Source organism: Halichoerus grypus, chromosome 5 (genome assembly GCF_964656455.1).
Source record: "Halichoerus grypus chromosome 5, mHalGry1.hap1.1, whole genome shotgun sequence".
Taxonomy (NCBI): Eukaryota; Metazoa; Chordata; class Mammalia; order Carnivora; family Phocidae; genus Halichoerus; species Halichoerus grypus.
The window spans coordinates 98,949,567-98,973,164 of NC_135716.1; the positions used below are offsets into that span (position 1 = coordinate 98,949,567).

The 23,598-nt window shown below is 37.9% G+C and overlaps 1 protein-coding gene across 1 annotated transcript in view; it reads left to right on the forward strand.

Annotated features, from left to right (window-relative positions):
- Positions 1 to 23,598, forward strand: part of VAV3 (vav guanine nucleotide exchange factor 3) — a 362,307-nt gene that overhangs the window by 330,211 nt on the left and 8,498 nt on the right. The window contains exons 23-25 of the mRNA XM_036089450.2: positions 2,531 to 2,647; positions 3,228 to 3,315; positions 9,289 to 9,418. Of these exons, the coding sequence (XP_035945343.1) occupies positions 2,531 to 2,647; positions 3,228 to 3,315; positions 9,289 to 9,418 (335 nt within the window). The remainder of the gene's footprint in view (positions 1 to 2,530; positions 2,648 to 3,227; positions 3,316 to 9,288; positions 9,419 to 23,598) is intronic.

Genomic DNA, 23,598 nt, shown 5'->3' on the forward strand with positions numbered 1-23,598 from the left:
CGTATTAAGTAGTGGAGTTGGAAAATAAAGTTGGGCAAATCCTCCAGAAAATCAAATCATTTGATAATATGGGACAAAAGGTAGGGAAATTAGACAGTTGATCCAGGAGGTATAGCATTTGTTTAGTGGGAACTCCAGAAAGAGAAAACTGAGAGTAGCAATTATCAAGGAAATAAGACAAAAATTTCCTAGAACTGAAGGACATATGGCTCCAAATTAAAGATGCTACTGAGAGCCCAGGACAATATTGAACTAAAACGTATAGCATATAACTGGAAGGCACATTATCATGAAATTTTGCAATATGGAGAAAACAGAGTCTGAAAGCTTCCAGGGAGAAAAAGAAATCAGATCACATACAAAGAATCAGAATGGCACTCAATTGCAAGTGAGAAGACAATAGGACAATGCCTCAAAATTTGAGAAAGTAATTTCTCACCTAGAATTTTATATCCAGGCAAATTCTGAATTAAGTATCAAGTAAAATAAAAATACTTTTTCTGGATGGGATGCTTTCTGAGTATTACAACCCATGTATCCATTTATAGGAAGCTGAAGGATGAGCTAATAAACCAATAAAGAGGGAGATACAGATTCCAGGAAATGAGAGCAAAGGGATGTCCCAGGACTATAATAATTCAGCAGGCTTAGAGAGCAAGTAGTATTGAATAGACCAAGAGGGTGGAGGGCTCAGAAGAAATGAATGTCTCTCAGAAGAAAAAATGGACAGGTTCAGTATATGGTGTTGAGAAGTGTATTATTGAGGTGTTTATCATTCTCTTGGAGACTTTGGAGAGAATTTGTAGGACAAGTTTGGGCAAATAAAAACTTGAGGAATTGTTTTTTGGATGTCAGATGTTCTTTGACTATGAAAACATGACAAAACTGGGCCAGATGATGGCTTGGCTTTGTAGAGGTTACAGAAACAAGAGTGAGGAGAAGACCATGAAGAAATGAGCATGAATGGAGAAGAAATGATTTTCCTTCCTGACACCTAAAATTGATAAATTAAGAAATTGTAGTTTGATTAGATTATTTAGAAATATGCAAGCATAGATAAAAAATAGATAAAATGCTTGAAATGGAACTTGGGATAGAAAGCTGATCAGATGGGGTAATGCTGCTTTTTTTCATTATTATTACAGCATGAGTTGACTTTTAGAAACTATGTTCATGTGTTACTTTGATTAAAATGTATATACTATCTACTAATTGTGGTAAGTGCCATGGGAGAGATTAGGATACTGTAATAAGAATAACGGAGGGAAGTGTGAGATGCAGGACAACATTCTTCAGATGGGATGGTCAGAGAAGGTCACTCTAAGCTTGAGTGATGAGAAGGAATGTGTGTGGATTGGGTGAGTGTTTCCAGGCAATAACAGTCTATGGGAAGACTCGTAAGATCAAAAAAAGGCTGGTGAATTCCTGAACCTGAAAGAAGGCTGGAGACTAGTGAGAGATAAGATGGAAGAGTGATCAGAACATACTAGGTACTAATAGTTCATGGGTTATCATAAGTGCTTTTATCCCAAGGTGCTACCTGCATAAAATGCCCTTAGCTCTCCTTCTATACTTGGTGGAAATCTCACATATCCTCCTTCAACAAACTTTTGTATTTTAAATAAACATTTAGTATAAATTAAAGGTGGGTATTTAAACTGAGTTACCCCAGTCTGTGTGTGAATCAGAGAATTTTCTTGAATACTAATTCATGAAGTTTTGAAAGAGAGCCAATCTAAACATAAAATTTTTCCCTTTAACTTTTATCGCCCCAAATCTCCACTGTATTTTGCCAATAAATGTAAAATGTGTATTTGATGTGAAAGGGTTCCTAAGGAGTATTTTACCATTGGATTTGGGCCTTTTATTGTTACTGTTGTTATGGAATTTGGGTATGTTTAAAGTGAAGATAGTTTAGGAAGAATTCTATTATTGAAAATATCTACCTTAAATTTTAGCCCCTACTAAGTTCTTAAGAAAATTGGTTATCAAAGTTGTGGATCATAAGAATTCACCTTATATCCCCCAAAATAATTATTTAAAAATAATTTAAATTGTTACTGGAATTTTCTTAAAAAGATGCTCCAAGTAGGTTTCATTTCACAGTATGCGTAGAAAAGGTGAAATTTTAGAGGGTCTGTATGTGTATACATGTGTGTATGTGTGTGTGTCCTATACATGATAGTCCCTCTCTTACAAGTCTTTTTCCTTCTTGTTCTTAAACTCTGTATTAGTCTCTCTCTAACTCAATACCTACTCCTTTCTTTGTCCCATTTATTTATTTGATAAATATTTACTGGGTGCTTACTGTGCATTAGGCACTATTCACTGTTGCTAGCTTTGTAGAGCATTTGTTTTTCACTTATCAAAGGACTTTTTTCTGCACTATTTTTTGAAGTAATGTAATTAGTATCGAAGTAAAAACAGCTCAGATCTGCCACTAAATTAAAATCTTGACAGAGACTTATTTTTAGCTTCAGTTCTGTTCCAGGTATATTACCCAAATTTTCTGTGTCATTGTTTCTTTCAGGTATGCTGGAGCAATGGAAAGATTGCAGGCAGAGACTGAACTTATTAATAGGGTAAATAGTACTTACCTTGTGAGGCACAGGACCAAAGAGTCAGGAGAATATGCAATTAGCATTAAGTAAGTAGGACAAGTACTTTTACAGAAATAGATTTCCTGTTTTCATAATTGCATAGACCATCTGACATGTATAACACTGAAGTTAAAAACCAAGGTTCTAATAGCAGCAGAAATAATGCATCTATCCAGACAGTTCATTAATACTTGAAAATATCTGTTAGAAAAACAGTATTAAGTGTTACAGGCTGCTAATTGGCATATTAGATTTCTTTCATAACATTGTATTTTGGTGATTTGATGTGTTTATGTTTCTCATTAATTCTAAAAATATATATTACTAGATTTCGTTTGATTTGATTTGATTTTGTTTTTCTATATTCTCAAACTGAACTTACTCAATAAATTGGGCATAGTGATTGGTCAAATCTAACCTCCCCTTCTCACTTCAAATATTGGTTGTATCTTCAACCAATCTAGTAAATATATTTTGTTAATTAGCTGTCACCAGTGTATTGGCAAAGGTATATATTTTGTCTTCAGAATTAATTCCTATAATTTTATTGGGGCATGCCCACTGGTAATTATTGATTTCTACTGGTTAAAAACACATTTATATTCATACGTCATTCATTGCCCACAGGTACAATAATGAAGCAAAGCACATCAAGATTTTAACAAGAGATGGCTTTTTTCACATTGCAGAAAATAGAAAATTTAAAAGTTTAATGGTAAGAATTGATTAATTCTTTTCAATCTGTGGTCCTTATTTTGCTCTTATTTCAAAGGTCAGTTTAATTCGTTTCTTAGAAATTTTGTGCACTGAAAAGTTGTTTATAAGAGACCCCTATAATTTTGCAGCAGAACCCTGATAATTCTAAGAATTCCAATTAAGTTTTATATTGCCCTACTCATATTTTTCACTGTAAATTCAGTTTGCAAGTTTTAGATAACATTTCAGAGTCCACATTATTTATGATTCTTAGAACAATAGACAAATTCGGTCAACTTTCAGTGATTTGTGTTTTGCCTTGTGTTTGAGTCACAGGGCAAATCTTTCACATCCATCTTTTCTCCTCTTCCTTCCTCTGCCTCTACCTGCTCATGCAGACAGAGGAAGGTATTTTTAATAACAACAAAAAAATTGTAGCTGGTAAAATACCTCTCACTAGGTTCATTTCATGCAAAGTACAATATAATGTCAAGTGGAAAAGCTTTTTGTATTTTCTGCTATTTTAAATCATCTGTGTTATGGTTCTACTTCATTACTTTGTACAGTTAAGTATTAACGGTAACATTTTTACCAAACATTTGGTATTTCATAGGAATTTTATATTTAAATTGAAACAGTACATTGTTACCAAGTTGCTTCAAATGAACCAAGATTACTTTATTCTTATAATTTAAAAAATTACCACTTAATAATTTTATTAGTGCATCATATTATGGATGTCATAAAAACAGTGTCTATATGGCATTATATATGCATTGCTGACAGTAAAGAAAGAGTTTGTATTTCTTTAAAAATGGTCTCAAGTCTGTTTTTCACGTTTGAGAGTTTCTTGAGATAATGAAGAATTTGGACACAAGATACAAGATGCATTTGTAAGTGCACTTCTAAGTACTTTGAGTAACATTGGGAAGGACCACTCATTGATTGAGCCATCAATCAAATGATACATATTGCATCCTCCAGAAGATATCTCAAAGCACTTTGCAGATGTTAAACATTAAAGTTAAAACAGAACGGAAGAGAGCGTTACAAAATAGGGCAGCTTGAAAGTCTTACCTAGAAATCTAGAACAGCTGCAAGACAGGGATTAGTGTTTTAAAGAAATGGAAGCATCTTGAGTTGAAAAAAAAAAAAAAAAAGGCAGAAAACCTCTCTGGACATAAATATCACATTCCCAATTCAGCAGTTACGGATGGGCAGCAAGATCATGTCCTGGAAAATGTGAGCCCTGCCAAATTAGTAACCAGGATCCAGGCATCCTCCCTGCTGGAAGTGACTTACGTTCTGTTGGAACAAGCAGGCTGTGCACAGAGAGAACTGGACCTGAGGAGGTTTTTCCTAAAATGAAAACCTAGGGGGGAGGTGGCAAGCGGATGCACAAATAATGAATGGCCCCAGCTGAGACATGATAAAAGCAGGCACAGGGGTTCTCTACCTCACTGCAAGACATATTGGCTGGAGCTTTCACCTGCAGAACTTCCATGGATGATAATGAGGCTGCTCCACGGTATTAGAGTTAATGTGAGTCTTAAAAAAAAAAAAAAAAATGCTGTAGGGCCAAAGATGACTGCCAGTTGTGCCGACTTTGAAAGTAACAAAAGGAACTCCCATCCGAGGAGACAGGCAAATAGGATGAAAGGAATAGTCACTGGAAAGGGCCAATCAATTCAGCTTTGTGTCCCTTGGTTCAGCTCCAGAAAGTTCATCAGCAGCTGAGGGTAAAGAAGTGAAAAAGCCAATAAATACTTCATGACCTGGATTAGTGGACATAGGTCCTCGCCTTCCTATCTCCATACAAAGCTGTGATTATAGTATAAGCAACAGACCCCCCAGCATTCTTAACTAATGTGTACCAGAGAGCAGTGCAAGGTTCTGCAATGATGTTCTGGAAAAGGAATTAAAAGTACCGTCACAGAGCTAAAACAGGCTGCCCCCTTATATGGTATGTGTAGAATATCCTAAATGCCACTGCTAGAGACACAGGCATGTTGTTGTTCTATATCTGGAGGGGAAGCACATAGCACAGTGGGCTAAAGGGAGGGGATTCAGAATTAATAGCATAACTACAGTGAAACTAAAAAAATATTAACGGAAGGATATAATTGTAAAAAGAAAGCTAGGCAGCTGAAAAACTGTGTGTTGGATAAATACTTTAATCAGGTTTAGCAAATAACTGTAAAAGCTGCAGAAGAGACCGAGGAACTGTAGTCTGGAGCTGTCCCTCCTCTTTGTTTCTGTTCGTTTGTTGAACCAATTTATATTGCATCCTTACCTTATGAAATCAGTATGTTTTTACAAAACTCAACATGACTCCACTATTCTAAAGCTTTCAAATTTGTAAATCCATCCATAGCAAGAATCTCACAGTAGTGCTGTCCTTTACATCTAAACTCAAAAATGCCACATGGATACTTGATCAGAACGAATGGCTCCTATTTTAGTAAGCAGGCCCTTTGGAAGGGGAGAGAGAATTAATAGGCACCTTTGCCTTCACTCTGGTAATGTGTAGGGGCTTCTCTAAATCAGGATCATACAACTTCAAGGAGTTAGTTACCTTTTATCACGTTGGTGTCAAATAACACAGTTTCTGTTATATGTACATAATGGTCTGTGCATTGGAGTTATTGCTTAAGAATAGTTCCGTGTCCTCCCATTATGGGTGGTAAAGTTATATGCTTCTACCTATGAAACTTATTAGGGCCTGGAATTAAATTTTAATTTGGCAAGGATGTGAAATGGAAGCAAACTCCAGAACTTGTTTTAAATTAGCCAGTTTCTCAAAGAGAAGATTGACCTTAGGTGGTTATGACCTAAGCTTTTCCGCCTTGGGTTTCAATAGCTTGCCTAATCAAAATCTTTGTTTTTCTTAGTCATTAAATTCAAATTCTAAATGAATTTCTATATCCAGATTACAAGGCATTAATTTTGTTCTAATTTTCATGTATGCCAGACAACCCATGTCCAAATGCTGTTTATAAATCATCTCCATTGCCTGTTTCCTTGGTAATTGGAATGACTGACTCTCACTCATTATTTTTCAGAGACTTGAATTGTTGACACTGCTTTGTCAGTGTGAGATAAGGAAAGCTTAGCGATTTCTTTTGTTTAGAGTCTTCTTATTTACTTGTAGTACCTGAAGGTCAATGACTGCTAAAGCAGGGGTGGATTAGACTAAAATACAGAAAGCATAAAGGCATAAATTGGAAAAGACCCATGGTGGCACAATTTAATTCTACCCAGTCAGAAACATGTAGGAAGATTTACCCTCATAAGACTGTAAAAATGGAACTTAAACTATCTTTGATGCTTAGTGAAGTGATAAAAGAGTATTTGCAGCTTACCAAGCTCCATGACCCAAGGCCTTGGAAAAGTCATTTTTTCTTCCATAAAATTTGGAGATGGGTAGGTAGGAAATGATCACCAAGTCCTTTTCAGTATGATAAGTCTGTGGTTTCTTGCCAACTTCACATAAACTTTAATTCATACTAATCCATAATATTATAATGCATAAAATTCATACTATTTATAACAAAATTACATTGAAGCTCAAAGTTATTGGCTTATAGTTACTTTCAGGTTTATTTTCATATTTTTGCTAAAGAACACGTTTTACTTAGTTTAAATAATAAGACAAAAGAACAACACTTTGATATCATTTGCATCGGCAACACAATATATATGAATGTACAGTTCTTGCAGAGATCTTACAACATTTTGCCTTTTATTTTTTAAAAGCAATAAATAATATTTTTGTTGGTCAGATTCCAAATTCCTTTGCTTCATCAAAGACCACCATAATCTGGGCTCAAAAAAGAAAGAAGAAACAGAGATGATGATGATAATAGATAGATAGATATAGATAGATAGATAGATAGATATAGATAGATAGATAGATAGATAGTTATAAAGTATGTAAAACCTTAGCATCTTAGATCTAAGAAAACAAAGTTCTTGGTATAACATGGACACTTAGAAAATGCTCCTTCCCTTTTGCCTCCATTTCTTTGTATTTACATTTGCCAAGCATTACTTGCTAATAGTACGATGTAGTTATGAGCACAGACTTTGGAGACAGACATCAACTGTTCAACCTTGCACAAGTCGATTAACTTCTCTGAGACTTTACTATCAATGGGGACTAAGCCTGTCTCTTGTTTATTGTGTGGAGATGGAGCAAAGCCCTGTAAAGGTCCTGGCATATGGGATTGTGGTGGTAGTTAGGATTATTCACACATACCAGGCACTCTATACATTCTTACTATAATCTGTGAACTGGTGCATTCTCCGCATTTTACAGATGTGGGATTTGAAGAATTTCCATTTGCTTTACCCAATGCTTCAGCCAAACCATGCTGCTTTTTGTTTATGAATGTAGCCTTCAATCAATCACTTTTATGTCTGTTCCTAGCCCAGCTGCTCTACTTAAAACAGTCCTTTCCGTCTTCCTGGCTTCTGCAGTTTTGCCCGTTCTTCAATTTAAGCCAAGCTACCTCCATCATGAACCGTTCCCTCGTCCTCTCCATGGGGCTCACAAAAGGAAGTGCTCTTTCTCACCTTTGAGTGCCCATACCCCTAACTTTTCCTTCAAGAGTGAGCAGTCCTAGAGGGCAGTAGCTTTACCTTCATAATCTTTGTGACCCCTGGAACTCCCCACACAATGCATTCTACAACTCACCCGAGTTTAGCCATAAATAATGTAAATCATAGGGGCGCCTGGGTGGCTCAGTCATTAAGCGTCTGCCTTCGGCTCAGGTCATGATCCCAGGGTCCTGGGATCGAGCCCCACGTCGGGCTCCCTGCTCCGCGGGAAGCCTGCTTCTCCCTCTCCCACTCCCCCTGCTTGTGTTCCTGCTCTCACTATCTCTCTCTCTGTCAAATAAATAAATAAAATCTTTAAAAAAAAATAATGTAAATCATAAATAATAGAAATCATTGATGATTCTTTTTTGCTTCTTTTGGGTGATTTTTGGCTCAGTTGATTTGTTTTGAGGAACTTTGAACATAACCACTGAGTGGAGGTACTGAGTTGATGACAGTTTGGTTTTTAGAAGAAATGAGTTATTTTTACCCTATGTGTTTTAAACATTAATAGAAGCACCAAATAATTAGGTTAAAAGTGATACTGCTTTTTATTTCAGGTATTTCTAAGAAACATTATAGTACTCATATAATAATATGCATTTTTTCCATTATGAATTATTATTTTCTACTTAAAATAGAAGGATTCATATTTGTGCAGAATCCATGAAACCAACATCTTAAGAGAAATTTCCTGAAATTTTAGTATGGAAGAGGGTGGATGGTATTCTATTAGGCTTGGTTATATTTAAGGCAAATTAGATATAAGGGAAAATGGAAAGTACTACATTATTGACCTCTATAAGTAGCAGATGCTATGCAGAACTTTGAAGGGCACTAACACTTCACTGTAAGCCAGAAATAATATCAGGTAGCATTTGTGGTTTATCAACTTTGGTTTACCGTGGAAAAGAATGTTTAGAATCAAGTTTGTTTTTCTGCTATGTTGAAAGAAAATGCAGGAAACGAGAAATTGCTATATATTCAGCAAACAGCTGTTCCCTTTATATTTGTTTAGAAAAGCAAGTATTTCATAAATAAGAACAATAATTACTGTTCTGCAATTAAAGTTTAGTATGGTTTCTTTTCATTGACCACATCTGACTGAAGACTAACAGGATGCTCTCTATCCATGAATAACAATAGGAGGTAACTCACATTATCAGTCAGTGGCCAGCCTGAGTAACACGGACGATTACTAGTTAGTTAGGTGCCATGTACATCCAGAAAGCAGGGAGAGATTATCATTTACCTACCCTTCCATATACTTATGGAAAATTTGGCATTAAATCAGTCATCTTCCTCTTGTATGTAGTTATGTGTTCAAGAGTTCATGTGTTTGAGAATAAAAGTACCCTTATCAAAAATAACCTTTAATTCTTTTATCCTAAAGGAACTTGTGGAGTACTACAAGCATCATTCTCTTAAAGAAGGTTTCAGAACCTTGGATACGACCCTACAGTTTCCATACAAGGAGCCTGAACATTCAGCTGGACAGAGGGGTAATAGAGCAGGCAACAGCTGTGAGTACTGCAATTCAGAATACAATTTGCTGTCACTTAAGGATTGGAGGCACAAGAACATTAAACATCTTCATTCCAAATTTTGAAATATAACCAGTTAATATGCTGATCTGTGTAGCCAGGACTTTTTTGTGGAGCTAAGCAAAATCGGATGGACCAACAGGTTTACGAACGTGTCTAGACATAGTTCTCGTGCCACATCAAGGGTCATGTTTGTGTTTAGAAATCCATCAGAAGTGCAAAGGGTATGTTAATATGTAAGTTTCATACTTTTCAGTGAATTGTATATTCGCTCAACTCCTTTTTTAACTCATATGTGTTTGTGGTCATAATGCTGTGTGAGTTAATGGTACCTAAGTAAGGGCTGGTGTGCAGCTAGCCCATCTCACCTGGTATCCCAGATCTGCTTACGATCCTATCTTAATGATTAGTTTCAGGATTTTGAAATGGCTAAAGCATGTTTCCTCTGATGCCAGTATTTACAAGTATACCTCAGTCACTTTCTTGCAGAATGAGCGCTGTGCCACAGCGAATCACAAAAGATTAGCATACCATCCAGAAGCATGTGATAGTCTGAAAAAGTCAAAACTTTTTTCTCATCACTATTTAACGTCACATAATCTTCCTGGAGGTAGATATAGCATGTAAAGAGAACATTGTGTTGAAAAACGCTATGAATAAAGTGTGATTTCCTTCCCTTATGTTAAAATATCATTTTTTTTTTTAAGTAAAATTTTTTTGGAGGAGAAATGAATACAATTTTATTACTCTTAGAATCTTTAGCCTGAGCAAAACAGGAATATCTAGGGGTATTTGAAAAAAGAATTTGCATCGTGTAATATAACCTTAACTTTTTTTTTTTTTCCCTGAAAGCAAAAACTGAAAGGGAAACAGGTAACACTCAGGGCTCTAACAACATCAGTAAAATTTCATACACTTGTATATAAGTAAATATACAAGTAATATGTCACATCAACTGACAGATTTTTTTCTATTTGAGTAACTTTTTTTTTTTTTTTTAAAGATTTTATTTATTTATTTGACAGAGAGAGACACAGCGAGAGAGGGAACACAAGCAGGGGGAATGGGAGAGGGAGAAGCAGGCTTCCCGCGGAGCAGAGAGCCCGATGTGGGGCTCGATCCCAGGACGCTGGGATCATGACCTGAGCCGAAGGCAGACGCTTAATGACTGAGCCACCCAGGCGCCCCTATTTGAGTAACTTAATAGCTTTTCTCTTCACAAGGATCAGTAATAAATGACCAAGCTTGTATAATGAAAGTAGTCAGAGCACACTTTATTTTGAAACTTTAAACACCTATTAAAAGTTACCTTCCTGGGGGTGCCTGGGTGGCTCAGTCAGTTAAGTATCCGACTCTTGATCTAAGTTCATGTCTTGATCTGAGTGTTGTGAGTTCAAGCCCCAACATTGCGCTCCATGCTGGGCATGGAGCCTACTTAAAAAAAAAAAAAGTTATCTTTCTGTTTTTTAGCCCAGTGTTACCCAATTATCTTAGATTCTCAATAGGCCATAATTTTCACTCATTTAAAAGCAGAAGTTTTCCTTGAGAAACAATTTTCTTACAAATATCTTTTTCTTTCCTACGAATTTCTTAAGATTCTACCAAAGTTATGACCTTTTTCCCCAAATGAAAAGTATAAATTTCTACTGTCCTTTACTTTGCCTTCCTAGCAGCAGGAGATGATAAAAGTTGCCAAGGAGGTCAGTTATACTAAAAATCCTGTTTGTTTGAGTTCACTTAGTTCTAGAAAGCCAAGATGGAAGATTGGTTGGCAATCAGGGAGAGCAGATGTCCCATATTAGTGGAAGGTCATTAGCCCTCGTAATGCACTGCGTGGTTACTCCCAGCACTTTCTCTGTGCTTGGCACATGTAGATGTTCAGAGGATGTTGTCCAACGATGAGCAGAGTTGCCTAATCTAAAATTTGTCTCTAATGTTCAACAAAGTATTTAATGTTCAAACTTTTTTAGCCACTAGGAATGGAGTTTCAGGCCTTTTGCCCTTTTTTTTTTTTTAAAGCAAAAATTGCATAGCCAACAGAATGATTTTGAACATTAATGTGAGCTACAGGGAATTTTCAATAAACAGTCATGCAGTCAAATATTCCCCGCCCAGATTTCTTAAGAGACTCTGGTGAGCATGCCACAGAACCCTTTTGCAATCAAGAAGTAAAAGCAGATCATTCATTTAAAATTAATCTTTGTCAGAGTTTGGTTTTATTTATGAATTATTTATTCATTCCTTCAGCAGATACACATTAAATACCTAACACAGGGCACTGTTCTAGGTACTGGGATATAGCAGTTGAGAAGACAAGTTCCTGCCCTTACGGAGCTTATATTTTAATGGGGACGCTCCGGCAAGTGTGGGATGGGAATTTGCTATTTTTATATAGGGTGATCGTGGAAGACCTCCCTTATAAAGTGACCAGAAAGAAAGGAGGGAGTGAGGTAGTCTGTCAGTCAGCAATAATTGCACGGTGGTCTGGACTCCAAGATTATTCAGACATTACCATGCAGCACGATTATAATCTTAGATCAAATTTATAAAACTATCCCAGTGTTTATACTGACTTTTGTATAAAATAAGAACACTAAGATGGTTCTCAGGGTTAAATGAGGAGTTTTAAGCATTTGGCACAGTGCTGGTACATGGTCAACAGTCAATAAATATCAGCTACACCTGATTCTACTACCACCACCACCACTACTAGTAACTCCTAACACAGCCAACATTTTCCTGCATGTCTGAGTTGAATTACTAATTTTAACTCCTAGAAATTCGCATCTCTGCTTTTATGACTTTTTAAATATACTTTATTTTATACCAAATCCTGATTGAGAGTTAATCCTTAATTAGAACACTGCTTCTATTTTTCTGCACATTGTGCTTCTCAGAAGCAGTAAGGAGGAATGCTGCATAAGGATTGCGTGGGATGGTTTTATAGTCCTTACCTCTCTTCATAGCTTGGGTATGCTGCTAAATATTACCTAAAAATAATTTTTATCAAGAAATATTACCTTGGGATACTGGGTTGGCTAGGGCACTGACATCTCCCATTCCTTCTAAAAGGTTTTGGAGGAAGCAGAGCAGGCAAGCTAATGCCTAGGTCCACCTATTTTCTAGGCAGAGGTTGAGATTGGAGTTCCAACTCCTCAAACCTGCTAGTTTTTTTTTTTTTTTTCTTAAATAGTATAGTCACCTTGGGAAAGAAAGTCCCAGGGCATTGTAGAAGGGTCTGCTTGCTTCTGTATTAGTCCAGGTTAGAATATTCTTGGGTAAATTACCAACTATTTTTCAAATTTGTAAAACATGATAATATGATGGCAGAACCACCCCATGCAAATGCAGAATAACATACAAAAAGGTATTGGTTAGAATTAAACAGGAGTCCAGAGTATTGGGCAAGGAGCATATGACAGTTCTAGGTTAGGATCCCATTGTAGGCAATGCTCTTTTCCAGAGCTATGAGACTTGACTTTTGCCTTTGGAATGACATGGGTGTTGCCAAGGGAGAAGAACAAGACAGAAAGGAAGAAGACACAGAGCTCAGGCAGAGCAATGGGTTGTTGTACTTCCCTAGAAACCACAGTGACTCCATGGAAGATGTTCTGCCCTGTCTGTGGATCTGTATAAAAATCCCACTACTTTCTAAAAACTGTCACAGCAAATCTGCTTTAGACAGTGTCAGGTGTATCTGTAGGGCTTATGTATTTGAAGGGCACTGAACTGACTTTTGCCTTTCTTACTCTACAATGAGCACTTAATTATTTTCAGGTCTGCTACTGAGTAGCTGTCTGACCTTAGGCAAGTCACTTAGCCTGTCTGGGATTCAGCTTTCTCATCTGATGAATGATGAACGAGATTAGATATTTTATTCTGTTCTTAAAAAAAATAGCATCCTAGGTTTCTTTCTTTGTGTGCATGAGGGGAGGAGGTTAAGGTAGAATGTTAATAGACCATTACACTAGGAAAGGTTGCATGATTAGCTATTTCATGACCCATAAGCAGACTTTAAACATTTTTCCAAGTTCTTATTTATGGAGATTTAGTTGGACCGTAGACTAGAGTTGGCTAATTAGAAAAAAAACATTGGTTATTAGTATATTCACATAATCTCAAAGTATCTTCTCACAAGAACTTACTAATAACAAAAGGAGAAACAGAAACCTTAATCGGGTTATTAAAGTTAACATCACTAATAAAAGAACAAGTAGATCACATGTACCTCATAATGTGATGCTCTAAGAAGGCCACAGCATCACTTTGGTGGGATTCCTGCCCCCATGAGGCATAATTTGAACCTAATCATGAGGAAACATCGGACAAACCCAATTTGAAGGACATTCTACAGAATAATTGGCCTATGTGCTTCAAAAACGTCAATGTCATGAAAGACAATTGTATCATTACAACAGAGACTGAAGAGACATGATAAGTACATGCAACATGTCCTAGATTGAATCCTGGGCCTGAAAAATTTTATGTATGTATGTATGTTAAAGGACATACATGAGACAGTGAACAAATTTTGAAGTTTTTAGATTAATAGTATTAATTTTTTGCTGATAATTATACTGTGATTATGAGAAGAAACTATCTTTAGTTTTAGAAAATACACACTGAAGTATTTAGAGGTAAAAGGCATTATGTCTGCAGTGTCTTCTAAAATGGTTCAGGAAAAATAGAGATGGATAAAGCAAACATGGTAAAATGTTAGCATTTGAGGAGGTTGAGGTGAAAAGTATATGGGAATTCTTTGTATTCTTGCTACTCTAAGAATGAATCATTTTAGAAGTAAAATGTTGAAATTTGGAGATAATCCCATTAGCTGTATAACTCTAACAGGATTGAAAGAAAATGGCAGCATCCTGTTTCCTTCTCCAGCTACCGGTGCAGGGGGAGCTCGGTGCACTGATTTAGGGGTATGTAGAGAACTGAGTAGGTCCTATTTGAAACCATCTGTTCCTTACTGATGACCTCACTGTATTTGCTTATTCATTTATTCATTCCTTTATTCAACAAATATTTATACAACATTTCCCATGTGCCAGGCCCTGTGCCAAATGCTAGAGTTAAAACAGTAAATAGGATGGACAGTTTGGTGGACAGGGACAAATATAAAACAACTTCACAAATAATCACCAGTTTTGACAAGCCTTGTGAAGCAGAAGCACAGCTGAAAGGGTATGACAACAGGGCCTACTTTACCTGCAGTGTCAGGGAAGGACAGAAGAAGTGACATCTAGGTGAAATGTAGAGGATCTGTGTGGATTGGCAGGGTGTGAGGTGATGGAGAGTAACGTAACTCCATGGTGGAGACATAGCTTGTGTGAAGGCCCTTAATCAGGAAGTAACTTTGTATGTCGAAGGACTTGGAAAGTCAACATGTTTGGAGCATAGTGAGCGCATTCTAATATATTTATATATACAGTGGAAATGTATTAAGCTTTATAAATAAGCAGAAAATGGTATGAACTGGTTTACACTGTTTTAAAAGATCACTATCTACTCCATGATAGTGGCTTGGAGGGAGGCATGGACAGAACAGAGATGAGTTAGGAAGTCATTGCAGATGTCCAAGGGAGGAATGATGCTGGTTTAAACAAGAGTGCAAAGTGGAGCAGGACTATGGCAGATTTGGATATCTTCTGGAAGTGTAATTGATTGCATAAGGGAATCGAGGTAGCAGTAGTACAAGGAAGATATACAAGTACTTGCCTTGGATGACTGGCAAATGGTGAAGCCATTGACCAGGAAACAGAAGAGATATTAACAGGTATAGAGGAAAAGGTAATACATTCCGTTTTGCACAAAGTTTTAGTACCTGTGCATCCTCAATATTTCAGTAGGTGGTTGGCACCAAAAAGAGTGGTCCGGGATGAAGATGAATCATTAACACCTTCATTTCATAGTTTACATAGAACATATAATATTATTTTTATATAGGTTAAGCGATTTCTTCTGGCGTACTGTTCCCTCAAGCCTTAGGAACCCGACTCCTTTGCTCCTCATTCTCACATCGATCGCGCTTTGCACAGTGCCTTTGATGAAACATGCGTTCAGAAAAGGCTAAATAAATGCAGTCAGAAAATAAGGCCCATGGGAGACCTAGCAGGTATTAAAGTGCCATGTGTAGTTGATATTTGAAAAAGCAGGGGAAAATGGGACAGTTTGAAAATAAAATATAGATCAGTATGCTCCTTTTGGTGTGGTGACAAATACTATAGCAATTCTTAAAAAATCAACAAAGGTTTCATTTGGTCTCTGGGACCATACAAATGACCTTGCAGGACAAAGAGCCAGATCCAGAGCCTGGGCGGCTTCACTCCAATGCTGTCTCTTTCCTTGCACACATGCATCCCCATTACTCTACTAACCATTTGACAAGGTTCATGAACTTCATTTTAGCCAGGGTGTTGGAAACTTGGAGAATTTGTATCATTCGTGTTTATTTAACTCAATATAGCATAATAGAGCTTTCATGTTTCTGATAATTCCTGAAACAGCCTGACAATGCCTTAACCACTATTTATTAGTTTAATCACAGTATAATAGTGGATAATATTTATTATCTCAAACATCCACTTCATTTAGTTTTTACCTTCTTGCCCTTGTAATTCAACAAACCCATTCTCACCTACCCTTATTTTCCGATCCCCTATCTTATGCTCAATCTTTTGTCATTTTTTTCTTCGATGACTTGGCATTTGGGTTTGACTCCATTTTATTCTGATAACGTGTTTGTTTTAATCCCATTGTATAAGTACCGCGCGCTAACCGATTGCGCCACTGGAGCTCCTAATCCCATTGTAATAGTTTCCTTGGGCTGCCATAAAAATGACCACAAACTGGGTGGCTTAGAACAACAGAAATTTACTCTCTCACAGTTCTGGAAGCCAGAAGTTGTAAATCAAAGTGTTGGCAGGATCGGTGTCTACTAGAGACTCTGAGGGAGAATCTATTCCATGCCTTTTTTTATGGTTTCTGGGCGGCCGTTGGCAGTCTCTGGCATCCCAAGGCTTATAGAGACATGATTCCAGTCTCTGCCTTGTCTTCACATTACCTTCTCTTCTGTGTGTCAGATCCCTTTCTTTTATCTTATAAAGACACTTGTCATTGCATTCAGAGCCCACCTTAGTGCAGTTAGAACACCGCCCCCCCCAAATATGGGATGACCTCATCTCTCATCCTGAGATCCTTAACCTACATCTGCAAAGACCTATTTTCCAAATAAGATCATATACACAGGTTCTTGGTGGACATATCTTTTGGAACAGGGTAGGGGGTATACCATTCAACTCATTACAAGCTCATAGTATCAATTTAAAGTTTTTCTCTAAATTTTTCCATCCTTATTTTGTTTGTTTATAACTGATTGTTTATAAGTTAGAGTGGCAAGAGGACTTGCATTATTAGGGTAGACAGGTAGTCAATGGATGGGAGTTAGAAGGCAACCATTACCTTAATACAATGAAGTGTTTTAAATGGATTGTAGCTTTCCTGCAGTAAGATGCACTGTCTCCCTAAGAGAAAGCACTTCTAAGCCAATGAGAGTTTCCAAGATGTATGTCTGATACTTCATATAAAATATTTGATCCGTAAGAACCCAATAATCCTGCCTGATATTTAATAATTTGATGATTGGTGAAACACTGTGTTTTTCAGACCCCTTTTATGTACATTAAATTCATGTCTCCAGCAGTTCTGTGAACCAATAGCTCCAGAAGAAGTGCCACGAAAGGTTTCTTTTGTCACACGGATGCACCACAGGTGCTGCTTATATGACACAGCAAAGTGACAGTTTCCCTCGGGTCCCCCTCGTTTACTTCATCGTGCAGCGCTGGCTCATGAGGTTTAATGCTCACTTGATGAGGCTTAAAAGAGTTGGAGTTTGTGAAGTACTTAGAACAAGGTCTGGCACGTGGGCAGTGTACATGTCTTAGCTCTTACTGTTACTGCTGCAACGGCCACCACTTCCGGTACTGTTACCCGGCGCGAAATGTTACATCAGCCTCATCTGGCACATCTTGATGTATTCATAAAGCCCTTCTCCTTGCGACTTTGGTTTCCCACTTCCATTTCCTGGGCTTCAGCTATATTCTCCCAGTACACACACTCTTCCATGGGCTAAGATGGTTGTAACAAATTGCTGACATTTTTATATTCTTTTTCCTCAGCATGTCTGTGAGGTCCACAGAATTTACTATTCTTGGGCAACTGATCAACTACAGTTGCACATCTTCATTATCAGGTCATGCTGGGCTCCCTGTTTTTATTTACTTACTTCAAGAGCTTTACTAGCTACTAAAAGGCATTTTTATCCTGAACCTGATAGCTTTAAAAATTAGTAGCCAGTACTCAGGGTCCTTTCAGAAATAGAGCTTACAGACAGAAATTCTACAGATACAGATAACCTCATTCAAAGCCATCTTTTTTTTTTTAATGTTTAAAAGCTCAAAAAGCAGCCTTATGTTTTAATATTTTTCATGTTTTATACTGTCTTTCCCATAGACCTTATGTTCTAAATTAAAAACTAGTCTCAATCAATGTGTATACTGTTCCCTGACTGACTATAGTACCCTCACATGGCAGCCCCGATCCAAGGCTTTAGTTTTTCTAGTCTCTCTTTCCTATGGAACACACAGTTTATCTAAATTGAGAAGAATTCCTTTTTTCCTTCCTAAAATTTGGATGAGGCTCCTGGCTTTGAGGAACAATGCCGAGAGCTCTCTTTTCCTGGTATCTGCCACTGATACCAGCTTCCCCCACTAAATTCCAAGTCTGCATCAGGGAGCAGGTCTTAATTCTGCAACTCGCTTCTCTCCTAATAACATGCGAAATTGAGTACAGAACTGGCTATGTTTTCCTTTCATTCATTCCTTTATGCACTCAACATTTTTGAGCATCTACTTGCACCATATATTATCTCTCTCATACCCCTGAAATGTGACCTACAGTTTAGCTTAATGTCTGAACAATAGAGAGGGACGCAGGGGGGATTCTTGTACCTTGCACCTCAGTGCCTCGCCTGGCCCAGGCTTTTTCAAACAGGTACCTTTTATGACATTCCTGAGAGGTCATCCTCAGGCTTTGCTTGCATAGTCAGGTGACCTTATGTCCAATGCAGTACAAAGCACTCTATTTTTTGAACAAAATAAAAACTTTTTTCTTATATTGATCTAGAAATGTACTGTACCTGCATACAATAGTTCATCTCTTTAGAGCTACTCAAAGTAAATATATGATATATTCTCTCTACCATGATAACCTTTCTTTTGGTGTGCTTTTTCCCCCCCTTCTCCACTGTCTTTCTGTCTTTTTCTTTTCTATAAACTACCTCAGATTATTCAGTCCCCCCTCATATACACGGTAGCCACCTCTGTCACCATCCTGGCCAGCCTGCTAGGAACACACTCAAATTTGTCAGAATTGAGCATAAAGATTCCTGTATTGCCTGACTTGCTGGTTCAGATTTTGCTCAGTCTTTCTATGCAAAGTTCAGTCTTCTCCAGTTAATTTTCCCTCTTTCTTTTCTCTTTCTTCCTTATAGGGTACAGTTCTCCCTATTTAGATGAGTCTAAAAACTTCTTTCCTTGTCTGTTCTCACCAATAACCCCCTCCATAGGTCTCCACATTCATTCATTCAGCAGATCTTTATTGGGAGCCTACTTCAGGGAAGGCATTCTTCAAATTGTTTGAATTGATGGAGAATACACAGCAGTGGGGAAAAAAAAAAAATAGACAAACGTCTCTGCCTTTGTGGAACTTACATGCTAGTGGGGAAGGCAGATAATAGATAAAAATAAGTTCTAAGTATATTAGAAGTTGGTGAGTGCTCTCGGAAAAATAATATAACTGGGCGATGGTACTCAGGAGTGCCAGAGAAGGTTTAGTATTTTAACTGGGGTGGTAGGGGGATGAGAAACAAAACCAGGGGCTCATTTTTCCTCCTTTTGGTAGCCTAGCAGAAAGCTGGTTCAACAGTTCTGAGTTTTCTCAACAGCAGGAGAGGCTGAACCAGCCATTGGCTCCAGAAGCTCCCTTTTCTAATAGGGCCACTTGTAGGACCAGTGTCTTAGTCTGTTCCAAATGCTGTTACAAAATAACATAGACTGAGTGGCTTATGAGCAACAGAAATGTATTGCTCACAGTTCTGGAATTTGGGAAGTCCCGAGATCAAGGTGCCAGCAGATTCAGTGCCTGCTGAGAGCCTGCTTTCTGGTTCACAGAAGGCACCACGTGTCCTCACATGGTGGAGGGGGCTAGGGAACTCAGTGAGATCTCTTTCATAAGAGCATTAATCTCATTCATGGGGGCTCCGTCCTCATGACCTAAGCATCTCCCAAAAGCCCCCCTGCCTAATAACATCACATTAGGCATTAGGTTTCAACATATGAATTTGGGGGTAGGGGCAACACAAACATTCAGTCCGTAACAGGGAATTTCTATTATTACAAACTTGCCTAAATACGCTATCAGTCTGTAAAGCAGGCTGCTGGAATTTTGACGATGGTGTGTGCAGACCGTCTGTGCCCTACCTAAGCAATAGGACAGTGGGCGTTTGGGGTGGACTCTACCTACTACTCTGCCTTCATGTCATTCCCTCCAATAAACCCTGTTTTCTCTCTGTACCACTTGGCACGAGTGGTGAATGTCCATGACACTTTTATGGGGCATCGAAGTAATCCTCGTTGTGAAGGTAACATTTGAGTCAAGACTCAAGTGAGAGAGGGAACGGCCAGTGCAAAGGAAGGAGCATATGTGATCTGTGCAGTGTGGCCAGAGAAGGACAGGGAAGGGAGGCCAGAGCATGCAGTGCCTTTTAGGACTTTAGCCTTTACTCTGGAAGAAATGAGAAGCCGCTGGTGGATTTAAGCAGAAGAAAGACGTGATTTGAACCTTAAGTATTAACAGGATTATTCTGCCGCCTTTGTTGAAAAAAGGCCACGGAGAAGGGGACAAGGTAGAAACAGGAAGACCAGCAAGGAGGCTCATGCAGCACCCCAGCCGAGAGCTAGCAGCTTGGAACAACAGGCAGCCATATAGGTGATGGATTTTGAAAGTGATGCAACAGGCTGTTCACATCAGATGTGAAACAGACTAGCAAGAGAAGATTCAAGAATGACTAGGGTTTTAACCTGAGCAGGTGGAAGATTGGAGATTTTTTTAAGGAGGGGCTCAGATGGAGCCTAAAGTCTAGTCATAGCATTCTCAATCCAAAATGACTAATTTCATCTCTGTATCATTTCTGTATGTGTCTGTCTTTTCACGAATCTGTAAGCTCTTCTGAAGTCAGATGCTCTGTCTTGTTATATCTCCAATATCACCTTAGCACAATACTTGGGACATCAGTAGTTTTTTAATAAATGTCTATCAATTATTTTTAAAGAGTGAGGATTTAGAATTAAGTTTGTGTCTTGATAAACTAGATGTCTGTAAATAATCTGAAATTCCTAGAAATGTCAAATGATCTAATTTTCCATAACAATAGGAAAGGCCTTATACTCATTTTTTTTCTTGTTAATGGCTTTATATGCTTATACCGTGCAGTGTTGAATACAAAGTAGCTGTTTGTTTTTTTCCAGTAGTTCTAGATATAAGTTTTCCTTGTTATAACTTTGAATTTCAGGTTCAAGGAGATTGGTCCATTTACCAGATGCCACCATTCAATGAAATGAAACCAATCTAAATTATTTTTTTCAGTGACAGTATATAAAATATACAACAAACACTGAACATTTGCAGGAAACGGGGGAGCAAATTTTTGACATTATGTCTAAGACATGGCTAAGTTCTAAAATAAAACCAGGTTAAGGACCACAAATTTAAATTAAACAGTCATTAAATTCTCAGCATGTTCTCTGGTGCTAGGCCATCTGTAGACAGTCTTGGTAAAAAGAGTCTACTGGATTGCTCATCAGAGTGTCCCACATAGGAACATCATTCTCCCCAAGGCCACTGCTGGGCAGCAGACTCAACAGGGATCATCTATTCATGATCATACCATTGGCCCGATTGCCTGATATCTTTACTAATAGCTTCCTGCTACAAAAGTGAGTGTGAACACGTGGTTGTTACAACCTAGATAGAGATAGACATGGGGAATGTCTGTCTCATAGAAGAATTAGCAAATGCTTAGGGTCATGTTCAGTTATACATGTAATGGTAGTTCAGAACTACCTTGTGATTTGATAACCAGTACCTTAAGGAAGAGTATTGATTGAGCTTGCTCTCTACTGTGTATAAATTTCAAACATTATTGAAAATTGAGTAGATTTTCATTTGGTCATGAACACGAATAGCCTAATCAAGACAGAGTTAAAACTTTAAAGCAATGTTTAGTTAACCTTGACAACAGAAGTATAGGCATCAAATACCAGTTCACGAGCACTTTTTTATACTACTGTAAGCACTGTGTTCTTCTTGATTGAAATACTTCTGTGTGCTGTGGCTCGGTTTTCTCAGTTAAGTCTCAGAACTGAATACCGTTCAGCAGTGATTTGCCAGTTGGTTATGGCTATGCTGATAGCTTCTGTTCCCACTTTAGTAACAGGTAACTTCTGTTTCAGTTAGAGAATGTCTGTACTTTTGGTTTTGTTTGTTTAACCTGGAAAAGTTGATAAATAATATTTGACTGTATTCTTAATAGTTCCTAATGAGAAATATTAAGTCACCATACTATGAGCCATTCACTTCCTAATATCCCACCAATGTTAGCCCAACTGAGTGCCAGGTGTCATGTGAAAAATAGCCAGAGACACCTGCCTGAATATGATGGTCTCTCTGAGTAAGGTTCTCCTTTGTCTGTGTTAGTAAGGAGCTCAAAGTGTTTGAGGAAGGAGGAAAGTTAGGCCCTTAATTAAAGCATGCGGTTTGCCAATGATTGCTTCAGTGATAAAGGTCTCAACATAGACTTAACATTGTCTCAGAGGGTACAGATAGGAATAAAAGAGTTCTTTCTCTCAAGAAACTTCCCAAAATGATGCAATGTACTAGCAGACAGGCTATCTATAATATTAAGTGGTGAAGTGAATATTAGCCCAGGAAGTGAAAGGGATGGGAGAGAATTCACCTCAACATTCTCATTTGAATGCCACTGTTACTTGTCTATTTCTAATTCCATTCCAGGATAGGCATCTACCAGTAATTCTTACATTAGCAGCACCTTGGTATAATAGGAGAGTTTGATGAAGAAAACATGTATATGCATCTAGAAATAGGTGGATATGTTCTCAGTAAGGATATAAATGTGTTTTGCAGGTTAAGCCACTCTGCAAAAATTTTTTTTTTATCAAATACCTTATTCTGACATCATTTACATCTAGATTTAAATCCATCCTTTCCAAGGGAACATGTTGTTTTATACTCTTGTCTCCATAGATGTCAGGCATTCAGATGCTATTTTGCCAGCTTATGAGAATTAAGGGCCCGAAGGCAGTGAAAATTAATGTATAGGAAGAGCAGCAACAATAAGTCATGCTATAATGTGTAGAAAACTAGAAAGCATCCCTACCAGTCCTTAAAATATTTGGCTGAGAGCGGTGCACTGGGTGGCAGGAGAAAACTGATTAACCTTTTACCCCTAAGAAGATTCCTCAGGCATACAGTACGCTTAATGCCAAGAGACATACAGTACTTAATAGCTGTTCGGCATCTCCGGAAAAATTACAGTTATGGTAGGAATATCATTGATAGATTATGGTTCTCAGGGATCCTGGGGAATAAAACCTGAACATATTTCACGTTCTTTTCTTTGTGTTGTGCTGGCTTTTGTTGGAAGTCTTTTTGAGCAGTTAAATGTGCAGAAGATGAGCTCAATGAATAGGAGGAGGAGACATAGGAGCTTGCCAAATTGAATACCCTGCTGAGATACTTGTCCATTCAGCAGCCTCAGTAGCTGAGCACCGGGCCTGATCCTGTGGGGATGCAGAAGCAGTATAGGGGTTAGCCCTGCTCTCCAGAAGCAACAACTAATTGGAGCTATGCAGTAATTAAACAGCAGAGCCAGGGAGTGCCATGATGTAAGTGCCTCAGATGGCTAGAAAGAACAAGGAAGGAAGGGGACAAGTGTTGTCTGGCTTGGTCAGGGAAGACTCGTGGAAAGGGCCTGAGCAGAGCTTTGGAGACAAGGAGGTTAAGGTTAGCAGGGGCAAGGT